General features: G+C 46.5%; 1 protein-coding gene across 12 annotated transcripts in view; it reads left to right on the top strand.

Moving 5' to 3' along the window:
* Positions 1 to 11,247, top strand: part of TNRC6A (trinucleotide repeat containing adaptor 6A) — a 96,800-nt gene extending 85,553 nt beyond the window's left edge. For 10 of the 12 annotated variants that reach the window (XM_086375279.1, XM_086375277.1, XM_086375280.1 and 7 more), the window contains 7 exons: positions 1,430 to 1,588; positions 2,224 to 2,364; positions 3,698 to 3,805; positions 4,937 to 5,158; positions 6,949 to 7,019; positions 7,789 to 7,928; positions 8,435 to 11,247. In XM_086375279.1, coding sequence (XP_086231405.1) covers positions 1,430 to 1,588; positions 2,224 to 2,364; positions 3,698 to 3,805; positions 4,937 to 5,158; positions 6,949 to 7,019; positions 7,789 to 7,928; positions 8,435 to 8,810 — 1,217 coding nt within the window. In that variant the 3' untranslated portion in view covers positions 8,811 to 11,247. Of the gene's footprint in view, positions 1 to 1,429; positions 1,589 to 2,223; positions 2,365 to 3,697; positions 3,806 to 4,936; positions 5,159 to 6,948; positions 7,020 to 7,465; positions 7,594 to 7,788; positions 7,929 to 8,434 lie in introns of all 12 variants that reach the window. The other 2 variants (XR_015154616.1, XR_015154615.1) reach the window with 1 other exon arrangement.
* Positions 11,248 to 15,841: the final 4,594 nt, after the last annotated feature.

Here is a 15,841-nt window from a genome sequence, read left to right as displayed (position 1 = left end):
GAACTCAGGGAAGGTCTAGGAGGCCGACATCTTTTTTCTACAACAAGAGATGGGGGACATGGAAAAGCTTTTGTACGCAAGAGAACCCCAGAGGGATCTGTTAGGTTTCGCTTTCTTCACCCTTGCTCCTCCCCGTTCCAGAAATTGAATCTAGAAATTTAAGAGGCATTCTCTTTTTTAAAAAGTTGATTGAGACAATTTACACGGACAAGTCTCCTTTTACAGTGTACACTTCTGTGGCTTTTAGTACGTTCTCAGAGTTGTGTACCCATCACACAACCCGTTGTTGTGCATTTCCCCAGAGAAGCCCCTTTGGTGTCATTCCTCCCACCTGCATTAGGCGTAAGTGAAAACTAGTATTTTTGTTTTCTATAGATTTGTCTGTGTTGGACGTTTCGTGGAAGTGGAAGCACGTAGTATCTGGTCTCTTGTGGCTGGCGTTTGTGGCTTAGCGTAATGTTTTCAAGGTTCATCATGTTGCTGCATGCTGTATTTCATCCCTTTTTATAGTTGAATTGGATCACATGTACCACATTTTGGTTATGTACTCATCAGTTGGTGGATATTTGAGCGTCAGAGATACTCTCGATTCCTTCCTTCCTCCAGTCTCCCCATCCAGTCCATCTCTGAATAGTGCCCAATCTGCTTTCTAGTTTATGCATCTGTTGTGTCTCCTAATGCTCTCCCTGCTTCTGTCCTAGCCTGCCTTCTCTTTTCCACACTGCAGCAAATGTGACTTCAAAATAAATGGAACTGTATTAGTATGACTTCCCTTCCTAAAACCCTTCGATACAGTGAACTCATTGCCAAGGCCTAGAAAGCCCTGTTTGAGGGCGTTGCCAATTCTGAAGGCTGGAGGGAGCAGATGGCATCGGTCAGTCTGCAGTGGTGGGGCCGGGGCAGCTGGAGCATGCAACACCCCACCTCAGATCTTTGAATTGCAAGCATTTAAGACAAAATGTCCTTGGGCTCTTCAAGATCAGGGCCCAACTCCTTCATGTTGTTCACTCTCCCATTTACTGTTTTCCAGACCAAACGATCTTTCAGTCCCTGAGAAGTGACAAACAGTGTTTCTCCTCTAGTCTTTGTGCAGGCCTCACCCACTGGCTGGAATTGTTTCCCTCAAACTCTTCCCATGCCGGCCTTGGCCCTCCTCACCATGCATTCTCTCCTTCTACCCTCTGTCCTCCAGCTTTTCTGTCAATGAATACACTGTCACTGAGGGCCAGGACCCCATCGGAGAGAGGTGACTGAGATCTGAAGAAAGCGCAGGGCTTTTTTTCCTCCTGACATCTTCACCTAATCTACAGAACACAGTTTGGAACCCACAGATCTCATAAAAGGTTTTCTTACTGTATTTGACAAACTACAAGAAATAAATGTGATGGTATATTTTGCTCACACTTCCCTTCCATTTTCTCTTTTTTAGGTGCTATTTCAAGTGGTTTCAGGCTGGAAGAGTCTCCATTTGTTCCCTATGACTTTATGAACAGCAGTACTTCACCAGCCAGTCCTCCAGGTTCAATAGGAGATGGCTGGCCACGTGCCAAATCGCCTAACGGCTCTAGCAGTGTTAATTGGCCACCAGGTAAATGCTGGCATCTTCTTTTGTGAGAGTTTGTTTCCATTAAGATTTCAGTACCTCTGGACATACAAATGATTTGGCCCCAGTTCTGTTTGATTGGACTGACTTGCACAGAGGGTGGGGGAGAGCACAGAAATGGCGAATGAGAAGTTGAGCGTCGGGTTTGGGCTGCTGAGTGACCTGGCCTGTTACCGGTGCTTGTATGCTGTGAAGGTGGGGTTGATTAGTCCGACACAAAGTATGATAGAAACCTGTGTTTATTGTTCTTCTCCAGATGTCTGGGGACTGACATGACAGCATTTCCATCTATTGAGGAATCACCAGAAATGCACTTACAGCCTGCTTTGTCCAATCCAAGTTGCTGTAGCTTTGTGATTGTAATAAAGCACTTTAAAATACACTTTTAAAAATATATAAACCCAGAGAAATTACTTCAGGCAAAAATTTGCAAGTTACTCATTAATAACAGCTTATATTAGTTGTGATATTAAATCAGGCTGTTAGGGTGTTGGAAAATAATTTGAGAATATTGGGAAATATTTGAGAATTGCATAAACTTTAGGAATAAAACTTCGGGATAGTTAATAGTGGATTTTTAGATGATTAAGCCTGAACTAATTTGAAGTTTTTATTTCCAGAATTTCGCCCTGGTGAACCATGGAAAGGTTATCCAAACATTGACCCTGAAACTGACCCTTACGTCACTCCTGGCAGTGTCATAAACAATCTTTCAATTAATACTGTGCGGGAAGTTGACCACCTCAGGGACAGGAACAGTGGTATGTAGACGGGTACAACCTAGGGTTTCTGAATGGTGCAGGGCTCAAGGTAGACATGAAACTCTGAGCGGTAAGAGTCACTCCAGCACGACACAACCCCTGACATCCAAGGGGCTTCTGACAGTGCTAACAGAATTCTTGATTACCGTAGGTAACTCTTAACCACTTTTTAATTGATGGGGATTTGTTAATCACTTGATAGGGTGAACACGTATATTAACTTAAAGAACCAACAGACATTTGCTTTCTAATAACTATATTAGTATATAACTTTTATAACAAGTTGCCATATTGTAGTTATTAAGAAATGGCTCTTTCTTATGAAAGATGTTGTATTATTATTTGTTTTCACACTCTGGATATTAAAGAACTTTCCTCTGGAGAAGCATTTGGCTTTCTTGGTCTCTCAGAGTGAAAATAAGAGCAATTTAAGGGTCCATGCATCCTGATGCGCTTTGCAGTGGATCATCACATAAAATCCTCCTCCTCCCTTATCACAGGGTTATTTCTCACCATGTACAGGAATGCCACGCACACACGCAGTAGAGGAAAGGTGAGCAGAGTGAAGGAGGACAGATCTTTGTAACATACATCCTCACCGCTGTCTCTTTACACAGTTTCTAATAAAGAAAATGTCAAACAGTCAACACTTTCTGTTAAATACATAGTTTGTTGACAGATGTTTGCCATGTCACAGTGGTGAGATAAGAATCCTTGTCATTCTGAAATAGCTGAATTAGCTGACAGTTGTGTGTGGAACCACCTGGAACCACTGCTTTCACAGGAGAACGTGGGCAGTGAGCGCTCATGGCCTGTAGTTAAAGGATCCAGCAGCAGGAACTATTGCAGAGATTCACAGAATGGTCGGGTCTGGAGCTAAACTAGAGTAGCCATTAAGGGGATTTGCAGTAATAGGAAGAGAGGCTAGGTTCTGGGGCGCAGTGGGGAGGAACAAAGGCCTGGCCCACTGGTGGTGCCGGTGCCAGGGCGCCTTGGGGAGCTGCCCAGCAAGCAGGCATGAGCTCAGAGACAGGCCAGGCCTCAGATGGAGCCTGGTACTGAGAAGCAAGGCGGTGTTGCCTCTTGCCAATCGCACTATTGGGTTATAGTCTCACAGACATGTACGAAGAGACGGGTAGGAGAGGGACCTCTTCTGAGCCAAGGTGGAGGCAAGAAGGAAACTGCCATCGTGGGCACCGTGCCCGAGGCCTGAACACGCCTGTGTCCGTTCTGTGGCATACACTTAAGTTGCAGATTCTCTGAATGCTTTTGCTTCTCAAAACGCCTGGTCTCCCGCTCTAGTGAATGGTTTGCTGGGCTCTTCCTTGTGCAGGGTCATCCTCATCCTTGAACACCACGCTGCCTTCAACTAGTGCCTGGTCATCCATTCGTGCCTCCAACTACAACGCTCCCCTCAGCAGCACAGCACAAAGCACTGCAGGTGAGCCTTGTCTCCGCGCACGCTCCCCATCCGAGCCTGGGCCGGGGCTGTTGTGTTGCCCTCTTATTTTAATCCAGAGTCGTGTTTTCAGGGAGCTAGGGAAGTATATTTCTGAGCTTGGGATGATATTTTTAACACTATTTGCCCCCTTTTAAAATTTGTCGTATCTAGTCGTCATTTATTAAAATAATCAGGTTTCACTGAATAGCCACTCTCATCTGAGATTAAATGTAATTTAGTTCAAAGCAGTAGTTCTCGACTATCTGTAGTGAAGGACCTTTTTTTTAATGCCCAGTCCTTTGCAGACTGATGACTTTTGTAAAATACAGTAAACCCAAGCTTGAAAGTGCTAGAAAAATGAGTACAGCCTTGGGGGTAGTGTCAGGTTGCTCTCAAAGTTTACAAACGCTCGCTCTAAATTTCTCATACTGTCACAAGCCAGTAATAAACTGGGTTGTGAGCAGTCTTCCATCACACTTTGAGATCTGCTGGCTTAAAGACAAGCTCCTTATGATCAGGTAGGAAAAATAGTTGACGGTGACAGAAGTTAAAAAGTTTTTCTGTTGGCTTCTGCTCCTCCGCCTTTTTTAGCATTCGTTTTACTTAGTTCCCTGTGTTCCTGGCTGTGCACTGGACCCATAGGCAAATTGCTTACCCTCTCTGAACCTCAGTAGAGAGTGTGTGAGGATCAGAAGGAGAAGTACGCCACAAGCCCAGCAGACCAGCACTCGGTACCGAGTGTCCCCATGTGAATGTCTGCTGTGAGGACTCCCTGAGTCGCGTCTACTTTTCTCATGAGTGAATAATGAAATGCTGAAATCCAGTGGTCTGAGTATCGGTCCTGAGGGACTCATGACTGGTAAGGTGTGGAGTTCCCACTTGCTCTTTGAAGCAGTTCAAAGCAGTGTTTAGTGTGTTGTTGTGTTAGCTGGACTAAGCGTCTCACGGGTCTTAAAACTACGAATGAGACAGACAGTCTGTTTTGAGGCAAGGGAGCAGGTTCCTTTTTAAAGTTCATTTTTGTCTGATCTGCTTTTATTGGGGGAATGGGTACTGTCATTACTTAAATTTTCTCTTTTCTGAAAGCATTTCTCTCCCTTCTCCCCCTCTTTGTTTTTCTCCTTCGAGTAGCCAGAAATAGTGATTCCAAATTGACATGGTCCCCTGGTTCAGTTACAAACACCTCTCTGGCTCATGAGCTGTGGAAGGTCCCTCTGCCACCTAAAAACATCACTGCTCCGTCCCGCCCACCTCCGGGACTGACTGGTCAGAAGCCACCCTTGTCTTCGTGGGATAATTCTCCCCTTCGAGTAGGTGGAGGATGGGGAAATTCTGACGCCAGGTATACCCCAGGTAAGACGACGTGCAAGAAGGTGGTTTCTTGTGGTTCATTCACTGAACAGCAGCAGAACCACCAGTCTAGAGGCCTGAGAAGGAGACTGCTGCACTGTCCTCTGTGAAGTAGGGTTAGAAGGTAACGCAGCGCAAGATTCTTGGTTCCTTACTGTCTTCTGCCGTGCTTTGGAGAGTGTTAAATTTTACTTTAAATTTGGCCCACGTTATTTAGGTTTCCCCAGAAACACACACCAGTCAGCAATGAAGTTAATAGAATGGGGACCCCTCCTTTCAGAAGCTGCTCAAGAGCTCATCTCATTCGGTGTAGTAACTTCCTGCACGTGGCGGACTTGTGGTGACACCATGTCACACAGAGAAGTATCGTCTGATAAACCTGGGGTCAGCGGGGACAGTCCATCTGGGCCTTTAAGGGGCCTGTTTTGGGGTGAAAGCTTGGCCTGTATTTAGGATCATCAGAAACTTTATTGATTAAACAGGGACGTTTCAGAGTGAAAGGAGGTGCTGTTAATTAACCATGCAGGCCTAAACCGGACTGTCCTAGGAACCCTGGGACAAATGGTTCCCACCCCCGCTCCTTCTGTAAACGACAAACACGGGACTTGTACTGGGTCACGTCCCCGCCGCCTCCCCCAGCATACACTGCACACACAGCCACAAACACAGCTCGTGGCTCATCTGCTCCCCTGTCCCCAAGTGCACGAAGTTTTCTCATCTCCAGGCTGAAAATTGTAGTGAAACCTCATTAATAATAATTTCCAATCTTTAGACCAGTGATTGGTTGAAAAAAAACTTAAAATGTTTCCTTAGAGGAAAGGTTTTAATTATGTGAAAAGAACACTTGAGTCTGTTCCAAGTTACTAAATCCAAATTAGCTTGGTGTAATGTGTGAGCGATTCTTTTAGGCCACAGGCATCTTCTGGGTGCCAGCTCACTGCCTGGCGGTACATGATGAGGGGCATCATAAATGTGGCTGAGGACCCCTGACCCTCAGGAGGGTTGATGGCGTCGGGTGGGATCAGGAAGCCTGTGTGAGTCAGCCACGTCAGCAGAGGGGGCCGTGTAGGCCAGGGCGTGGAGACCTGGGAAAACACAGGGTTTCCTGTTGAAGTCGGAGCTTGGCAAGGGTTGGGGGGCGGTGTTCAGGGAGTGCTGAGTGCCTTGAGCTATGGCATGCAGCCATCTTCTAAAGGGTTTATGAGGCTCTCTTGAACAGCTTTAGACAGGAGTGACTGGATCATGTCTTGAAGCTGCTGGGAGAGGGAGACGATGCCTTGGGGCCGGACAGGAAAGCCAGGTGCAAAGCCCCTGTGGTAGCCCAGGCTAAACAAGGAATGTCTGGACGATTGGCAGACTCTTAAATCCCCTCTAACTTCGTACCCTATGGGACCTGCATGCAAAGTCATCCAGTAGCTGAGATGATCGTGAAGCTAAGCTATTTCCCAAATAGGGAATAGGTTTAGCTTTATAAATGGGAAGAGCCCAAAGACATCTGGCCTGTGGTTCCCTCGCCCACCGTGATGAGCTGGCAGCTCTCTGAGCCCCTCACCCCCAGAGCCCAAGCCATGTGCCCCAGGAATTAGCTGCTGGTCAGAGCTGGAGTGAGGTGGCATCCTGGCCTGTGGAGAAAATACCCCAGGTAGAAACCCAGGTAAGAAGGAAGGAAATGGATGCCCTGAGCTCAGGTGATCCTTCTGAATCCCTCCAGTGTAACTGGGCTGTGTTGTCCTAAACAGTCATTCAGGCCACAGTCTTAGAAGGCTGACTTGTCCTTTTTCTTCCTTGTTTAGGTTCCAGCTGGGGTGAGAGCAGCTCAGGGAGAATAACAAATTGGCTTGTTCTAAAAAACCTTACACCTCAGGTAAGAACATCAGGTATCCTGGTTGATGGTTCCTGGTTCCAGGTCCCATGGAAGCAAAGGCTTCCGTGCTGGTGTAAGTCTGAGAGGAGCACTGCGCAGGCCCGCTCAGTGGACTAAACAGATGTCAGGGCTGGCAGAGAATGGTCTGCGGATTCCTCAGGCAGGCTGCTGGTCTGATCCTGCGGTTCTTATGCTGTGAAATGCACAGGAGCCGATCAAAACCAGAGTCCTAAACCTCACCCCGCAGACCCTCATGTAGCAGACCTGGGCTAGGACCAGGGGTCTGCATTTCTGTAAGGGCGTTCAGATTAGTTTAATGCAGGTGGTCCTTGTGCCACATTTTGAGAAACCGTGTCTGCCCGTTTAGATGAGAACATTTTCTTAGTCCCTGGATGACCCCCTCCTCTGGAGGCTGGGTGTTAAGAGCCCACCCCCCTCCTCCCCAGGGAGCAGTGCCTTGATGAATCCTGTCCTCAGGGCAGGGAAGAGAGAAGACCTGAAGCCACAGCAGGGGCAATGGCTAACTAAGGAATTGGGGATCTGGGGAATATCCAGGAGTCTAGAGGCCACAGAGGTATGGCTCTGGGACCAGTGGAGGTGGGGAGGGAGGCGCTGTGCCCCATGGCAGCAGTGAGTCCCAGTGCAGAGTGGCACCAGGAGTGAAGGACCTCGGGCAAGAGAGAGAACCAGAGTCCCAGCCTGGGACCACCTCCCGGACGGTCCTCGCGGTGGTGCGTCTAACTCGCAGCTCCCCGGCTCTGTTTCCTAGATTGATGGCTCAACTCTGCGTACTCTGTGCATGCAGCATGGCCCACTGATAACATTCCACCTGAACCTCCCACATGGAAACGCTTTGGTCCGTTACAGTTCAAAAGAAGAGGTAGTGAAGGCACAAAAGTCTCTGCACATGTAAGTTCCCCATTCTGCGCAGGCGCCTGGAAAGTGCCCCTGGGGTCGCATGTTTGGAATCCTCCTGTTAGGGCCCCCTCGGGTGGCTGGAAGCACCTCTGGTGACCCTGTGCACCACCCCTGGGCCGGCACGTGCGGCCCCGCAGTGAGCACCTCAGAACAGCTGCAGCCTCCTGTGTTTTGGCTCCAAGGGCAGCGTTCAGAAGGGAGCACATGACCCCAGATCAAAGTGGCCCTAGAAAGTCCCTTAAATTGCCAGTTAGGAGGCAGGACGTGATCTTGATGCCTCAGCAGAGCTGGGTGGCACGTCTGGGTCTGGAGAGCCCTGGGCACTGTGCCCCACCACGTGTGGCCTCCAGGGCGCACGCGGGCTGGCGGGAGGGACCCTTGCTATGCCCTGCCCTCTCCTTTTCCCCCTCCACGGCGACAGAATGCCCCCCTGACTTTGGCTCAGACCCCTCAGCTGGCCCCCATCTTCACCAGGCCTGCTTGTGTCTCTCCTCCAGGTGTGTACTGGGGAACACTACTATTCTTGCTGAGTTTGCCAGTGAAGAGGAGATCAGTCGTTTCTTTGCACAAAGTCAGTCTCTGACCCCTTCTCCCAGCTGGCAGTCTCTCGGGTCCAGCCAGAGCCGGCTGGGCTCCCTCGACTGTTCCCACTCATTCTCCAGCCGGACCGATCTCAATCACTGGAATGGTGCTGGGCTGTCGGGAACTAACTGTGGAGACCTTCATGGCACTTCCCTCTGGGGGACCCCACATTATTCCACAAGCCTGTGGGGTCCTCCCAGCAGCAGCGACCCCCGGGGAATTAGCAGCCCATCCCCCATTAACGCTTTTCTTTCTGTTGACCACCTGGGTGGGGGTGGAGAGTCCATGTAACAGTGTAGACTAGACTCACGAACTTCGACCTCAAGCCGCAAGAGAAAGGAGCACTAAGTTGGGCTCGCCGCCTGCAGCCAGGGGCCACCTGTGGGAACAGCTATTCTCTGCACATTCTCCACTTTGTTTTCCCTGAAACATATCAGTTTGAATACTTGAATCATGCAGGCCAATATTATAATGTGAAAAGGTATCTATCTATTTACACTCCCAAATAGCGCCATACATGCTACACCGTATAGAATGAGCTCACTTGTGTATATTCATCATGTTTAGCCTTTGAGTTCTTTCCCCCCTTCCTCCCCCTCCCCCCATTCATTCTTTTTCTCTTCTTTTTGCAAACACGTTTTTTGGGCTGATAATGTATGAGCTTTTAACTTTGCACTGAAGGGTGTTCTCCCCGTCTACTCGGCAGCACGGGGAGGGCAGCTGTTCCAGTGTAAACGTTTACTCAAGGATGTTCTTAAGGTGTGCGCTCTCTACTATGCCTTGATGTTTGCCTACCTTATTGTGGTATCGTGGAGTTTAAAAGATCAAGTTATGATACTGACTTAGGACTATAAATGAAAGTATTGCACCAGTTTTCTCATGTTATAAAACTAAAGAATTTCACTCTGCAGTTTGAAAAACTGTGGCCACAGCTGTGACTTGCAGCCCACCTGCCACCCAGGACGGGCCCTGCACTTTGAATAGGCTTTCCATTTTGTTTTGAAGGTTCCCACGTTGAGCCTTCTTGTTTACAGATTTTTTTGTTTGTTTTTTGAGAAAAAAAAAATGTTTACTCTTCCATCATTTAAAAAAAAATTAAAAGACAAAAAAAAATGGAGGATGATTTAAAAGATGCTTTCTATCTCTGGGAAAAAGGAGCAGCATTTGGCCATGTTCTTTTGTTTTTCTATTCCTGTCCTAAATCAAAGAGCATGGTTCTCAGGAAAACCAGTTCCCCAGTTTAAAAAAACAAAAAAATTAAAAAAAAAAAAAAACTCCTTGTAGTTTCTTATAGGAAAAGAGAAAAACCCCAACTTTTAGCACTGATACTACATATTGCTCTGTTTAAGAATTTTCTCTGCCAAAAAAAAAAAAAGAAAAAAAAAATGCTTAAAGCTGGAGTTTGAGATTCTGCTTTCAGATGCTATCTTTTTATTAGTGAGTGATGATGGTTTGCTAATAATCAATAGGTAATAATTTTTTGTAATCCCATCAAGTGGCTCTCTCTGTTTCTGCTCTCTCGTGACTGTGTTAATGTTTAACTGTTGTACCTTAAAGCCGAAATCAGTAACTATGCATACTGTAACCAAGATATTGGGCTTACAGAATTGTTCGTTGTATAAAGAAAATTTTAAATGTTGTTGCAAACTAACGAGTTATACACCATTTTTAAAATTTCTTTCTCCCCACCCCCCCTTTTTTTGCCCACAAATGGTATTATAATGCTTGCTTAGTCAAAGAAGAGAGACTAAACAAGGGTAAAAATTTTAACAGTACAGAATTTGCCATCATTTCATTGCCTTGATTCTAACTGTTTGTGTCCTAAGATGCAAAAGAAGTCAGTGGCTTTTAACTGTTTACAAATAGAATGTGATTGTAAAATGTACAGTTTGGTTGTGTTTGAATTATGAACTTTCTTCAGATATAATAAACCATGACTTTTTGGCTGCTCAACATTAACTGTCTCTTTTTTGTGAATTTATTTGTACGCTCTTTTTTATAACGAAAGTTTCAAAGTTGCTATGTATGAGGGTTCTCATAGAGCAACCTAGTAAAAAAAATCTAAGCGAATATTTGAACGTTTTATCCGAACTCATTCACAATCTCACCCTGAAATAATGTGAGAACAGTGGGAAACTGTCGCTTGCTCCTTCCTGCCCTCTCTCAGCATCTTTGGGATCTTGTTGCTCAAAACTCTCCTGTGACTTCATCTTCCCCACCATTTGTGCCCATCTCAAGCCTCAGCAAGAGACCATTTGGAACATGAAGCTTAATGACTTGACAGTGTTCTTAGTGTTAACTCTCATACCTCTGTTACAAAATGAGAAATGCCACAGCCTGGACTGGCCTTTTTCTCCCCCCTTCACGGCCCTTGCTCCTCACCGCAGGAGCTGCGGGGGCAGAACCTGTGTATGTATTTCAGCGTATGACTTCAGATCATGCTCCAACTTGCCAGGTGTAAGCTAATGTTGTTGGACACCTTAATATAAGCAAATGTTGTTCAATGCATTCAATGTATATTGACTTCCATACTGGTTTTTCCAAAAACCAAAGGTAGCTTTGAAAAACCACGTCTGGAAATGTTTGGAACGTTAAGCTGATTGACCTTTTGGGGCTTTGAGTAGTATATAATTGACTTCATAACTGCGTTAATTGTATTGTTAAAGTGTTTGGGAGTTTTTTGCGCTTGTTATGTGGAAATAAAGTGTTTGATTTAAAAAATTAAGAAGTGGTTTGGTGTTTGCCTGGTCTTTAACAGTTCTAGTCCCTAAACAACTGTGTTCCTCCTAAACCTTCCTTAATCTCTTTCAACTGCCCACGCCTTAGGCTAGATGATTAGTCTGACCTTGACGTTCCCCTGGCTCAGTGACCTTGAGTCTCTAACAGCCTCTTAGAGTTGATCTAAAGCTTTTAACACATCCAGCCATGTGTTTCCAAATATAGCTCCCAGGAGCTACACAGCTCCTCCCTTGGATGTGTCCTGGGCTCTAGACATCCTGAGCTGCTCCCTGAGGGCCTGCCCAACACTGCCTTCTCCTCAAAGACAGTAATCCGCTGGGGTCAGCTTGCCTGGACTGGCAGCCAAAATCCGGACTCTCTCCTGTACCAAACTGAATCTGTTCTGGGTGCAGTTGAAAAGGACAACTTAATTGCTTTGCCAGGCAAAGGGAAACCCAGAGGGCTGATCACCCTCAAGATTGTGTGTCCCAACCCAGAGCGGGTGGTGAGGAGTTTATTATAGAAGGTTCAAAGAGGGTGTGATCAGCTCATGAACATTCTTCTGAGGTTGGTGATGAGACAGTTGGGAGTCAGCACCATCAACTTTCTGATTCCAACCAGTCTAGGGTCTGTCTACCTGTTTGGGGGCAGCATACTGTTAACTTTTCCCACCTGAGCTGCCAAACAGCTCAAAAGTCATCTGTGTATCCTCTGAGAGGAAACCAGGACCCTGTCCCTAAGGCTGCAGTATTGTCTCTTGACTACTCCTCCATTATCTCTGCATCCTCCGCCTTCCCTGATTAACAACCGTTTGGAACCCAGGGAACGTTGTAGAGGCTGAATGAAGCCTATTTCCTGCAAACAAGAAATAGGAGATACAGAAAGGCTTTTGTGCCCAGGAGCCCCACTAGGTCTTCCTGCTCAGTTTCACCATATCACAGAACCACCTGAATTTTCAGACTTTCATAGTTTTAAAAATCAACTCCTTATGTCAGTTTTTGGACAAAAGATGGTGATGTCATGACTCTGAAAAATCAGTGCCACTGGCCTTAAGTAAGCTATCCAAAAAACAAACCAAAAAATAGATTAAGTTCTGGGTGGAGACAACCTATCAAAGCTCAGGGGGAGGTGTGAAGTCTTTGCAGAGGAGTTAAGGGCACAGCATCACAGAGGACCCACACTTTATAAATGTTTATTTATATTTAATTTGGCTGCACTGGGTCTTAGTTGCAGCCACATACGAACTTTTAGCTGAGACATGTGGGATCTAGTTCTCCAACCAGGGTTTGAACTGGGGCCCCCTCCTTTGGGAGCTCGGAGTATTAGCCACTTGACCACCAGGGAAGTCCCTATTTCTTTTTTTAAATTTTATGTTATTTATTTTTGACTGCACTGGGTCTTTGTGGCCGTGCAGGGGCTTTCTCTAGCTGCACCGAGGGGGACTTATCATTGCGGCACCTTCTTTTGCTTAGGGTTGTGGGCTCTAGAGCATGCGGTCAATGCATAGGCTTAGTTGCCTGCAGCATGTGGAATCTCCCAGACCAGGGATCTAACCCCAGCCTCCTGCATTGGCAGGCAGATTCTTATCCAGTGGACCACCAGGGAAAGTCCTGTTTGTTTTTTTTTTTTATTTTTTGGCTGTGCCACACAGCAGGCAGGATCTTCGTAGCCGGAATTGAACACACGCTCCCCTTCAGTGGAAGCAGCCTCATAACCACTGGACAGCCAGGGAAGTCCCTTTTTGAAAAAATGTTTTTGCTTTTTTATTTCTTGGAATACCCACACTTTAGAAATTGCTCCTCGGGAATGTCTGCGGTGTGTACAGGCGGTCAAGGATAACTCCCAGCCTCGTCCACTGGGTCCCGCCCTGAGGCTTTGACTCAGCATTCCCTTTCTCCACTGAAAAGTGCTACCATGACCACTGACGGCCTAGGCAGCTGGAATAAAACCCATGTCCTTGAGGTGGCGTTTGAGGAGAGCCCTTAAGGGCGGTGAAGCAACAGCCAGGCGTGTGACAAGATCAGTCCTGCAGGCCGGGAGGGCATCAGTGTGAGCCAGGGGGACAACACAGGAGACCAGCAGAAAGGAAGGTGGGGATAGCGCTTGCTGCACTGTGGCTGCCTGCTAGCATCGCCCGGGAGCTAGAAGGAAGTCCCCATGCTCCAGCCCCACTGCAGACATGTTTTAAAACCTTGATGGGACCCTGGCCCTCGGCAGTAGATGTGCAGAGTCCTAACCACTAGACCACCAGGGAATTCCCTTCTATATTAGTTATTTTATAACTGTATGTGAATCTACAACTATCCGAAGAAAGATTTCCATCTGAAGTGTAAATTAAGGTCTTACTATAGGAATGATCGTCAAATCATTCTCTTGATGGAGCAGATATTTTTAACACAGCTTTTGGACAAATGCCCCAGAGTTCCTGATTTCTGTCCTTCGGAAGAGTACTAGAGGTAAAACTGAGTCTTCGGCTGTTTTAGAGGATCTTTTTAAAAACTCTGTTCCTTTTTTATTTTTCTGGCCTCATTGTGCAGCCTGCAGGATCTCTGTCAGGGATTGAACCTGGGCCACAGTAGTGACAGCCTGAGAACTCCCCAAATGAATGCCTGCCTCGTTGGATTTTGGCAAAGGGGTAAATAAAAAATTGACAACAAAAAGTTAAAATTATAATGTTAACTCTAGCCATCCTAAGGCCTTCCTGGGACTTCTTGGCTGTGCTGGGTGTGCTGGGTCAGGATCCCAGGCAGGTCGCAGCGCTCAGCAAAGGCCCCAGGGTGCCCCCAGGGTTAAGATGTGTACCACATGCTCAGTCGCTTCAGTAATGTCCGATTCTCTTTGACCCTATGGACCATAACCCACCAGGCTCCTCTGTCCCTGGGACTCTCCAGGCAAGAATACTGGAGTGGGTTGCCATGCTCTCCTCCAAGGGATCTAAGGAGCCCCTAAAGTATGCACCAGAGACTTAAAGCCCTTGTTTGCACTTCCGAGAGTCACTATTTTAGTTTTGTTTCTGTTTTAATATTTTTCCTATAGAAACACAGATAAGTGATGACAAAGAGATTTTTAAGGAATACAGTTAAGGCCTAGCAATGACTATAGGCCCTTATTACATAAGCATCAGAAGTCCCATTCTTGGAGGGGACAGGGCTAAACCTATGGCTGATTCATGTTGATGTTTGATAGAAACCAACACAATACTGTAAAGCAATTATCCTTCAATTAAAAATAAATTAGAAAAAATGTCCCATTCTTCAGGAATTTAGTTTTCAAGTATTTCATTATTTTGAATTTTACGTTCAATAACATTGTCTGGTTTTACTGGGCTAGTTATTATCATCCCCCTGCTAGATATAACAAGTAACCCTGGTTTGCTAAGGTTGCCTTGTAAATACACACATTCAGGTTTTACTTTTTTTTTTTTTGGAATCAGGCCATTTTTACTGAGGGGCTTCCAGGGAGAGTCGAAAGGCTGGGAGCACAATGAGATTCAAGTCCTTCTCCCAGCCAGGATCTCTCCAGATTCACGGTCCCTGAGAAGCAAGATTTACTTTTTAAATGACTCACATTTAAAGACAACCTTAGGGACTTCCCTGGTGGTCTGGTGGTTATGAATCTGCCTTCTAATGCAGGAGACAAGTTATTCAATCCTTAGTCTGGGAATAAAGATCCCACATGCCGCGGGGCAACTAAGCCTGGGTGCCACCGCTGAGCCTGCCCGCACTGGAGCCTGTGCTCTGCAACGGCGAAGACCCGATGCAGCCAAATTTTTAAAAAATTTTAATAATTTAAAAAATAATAAATATGATGAAAGTGAAAATGTTAGTCGCTCAGTCATGTCTGACTCTTTGCGACCCCACAAACAGTAGCTCCTCTGTCTACAGAATTCTCCAGGCCAGAATACTGGAGTGGGTAGCCAGTCCCTTCTCCAGGGAATCTTCCTGATCCAGGGATCAAACCCAGGTCTCTCGCATTGCAGGCAGATTCTTTACCATTTGAGCCACCAGGGAAGTCCCAGAAATATGATGGCACTCCCCTTATTAAAAAATAAAGACAATCTTAGTTATATACATAGCAGTTCAGGTGAAGGGCAGAAATGGGACATCCTGAGTGCCTAAGGACGAGGCAACAGGTCCAAGGGAGAGCTCTTCCCACCCGCACACCTGTGCCCTTGGGAGTAACAATTTGGACGTCCTTGGCTGTTCAGTGGTTAGTACTCTGAACTCCACTGTAGGCGGCGCTGATTCCATCCCTGGTGGGAAACTTAAGATCCTACATGCCTGGAGGTGTGGCAAAAAAAAAAAAAAAGAGAGTAGATAAATAAGCTGTTATTGGTCTGTTACAGCCTTTGAAATGATACCACTCTGGGCTGAAATCCTCATCACACCATCTGCTAGCTCAGTCCCTGACCCCCAACATCCAAAATCCTTCTGCTTGGCCTTCAAAAGAGATCTTTAATCAGACCATCTCTCCACCCCCAACACCGTGACCTCAGCCAGGACATCTCCTGCTTTCCACCCTCTCTGTCCACCCGCCTCACAATAGCTAGGGTGAGCTTTGCCTTTTCTCCTTTTAAAAGCCGCCATGGGGACTTCCCTGGTGGC

Source organism: Bos grunniens, chromosome 25 (genome assembly GCF_055505025.1).
Source record: "Bos grunniens cultivar Pamir isolate PY7600 chromosome 25, Bosgru_T2T1.0, whole genome shotgun sequence".
Lineage (NCBI taxonomy): Eukaryota > Metazoa > Chordata > Mammalia > Artiodactyla > Bovidae > Bos > Bos grunniens.
The sequence above is the reverse complement of the archived record's forward strand: the minus strand, read 5'-3'. Positions and strand labels throughout refer to the sequence as shown.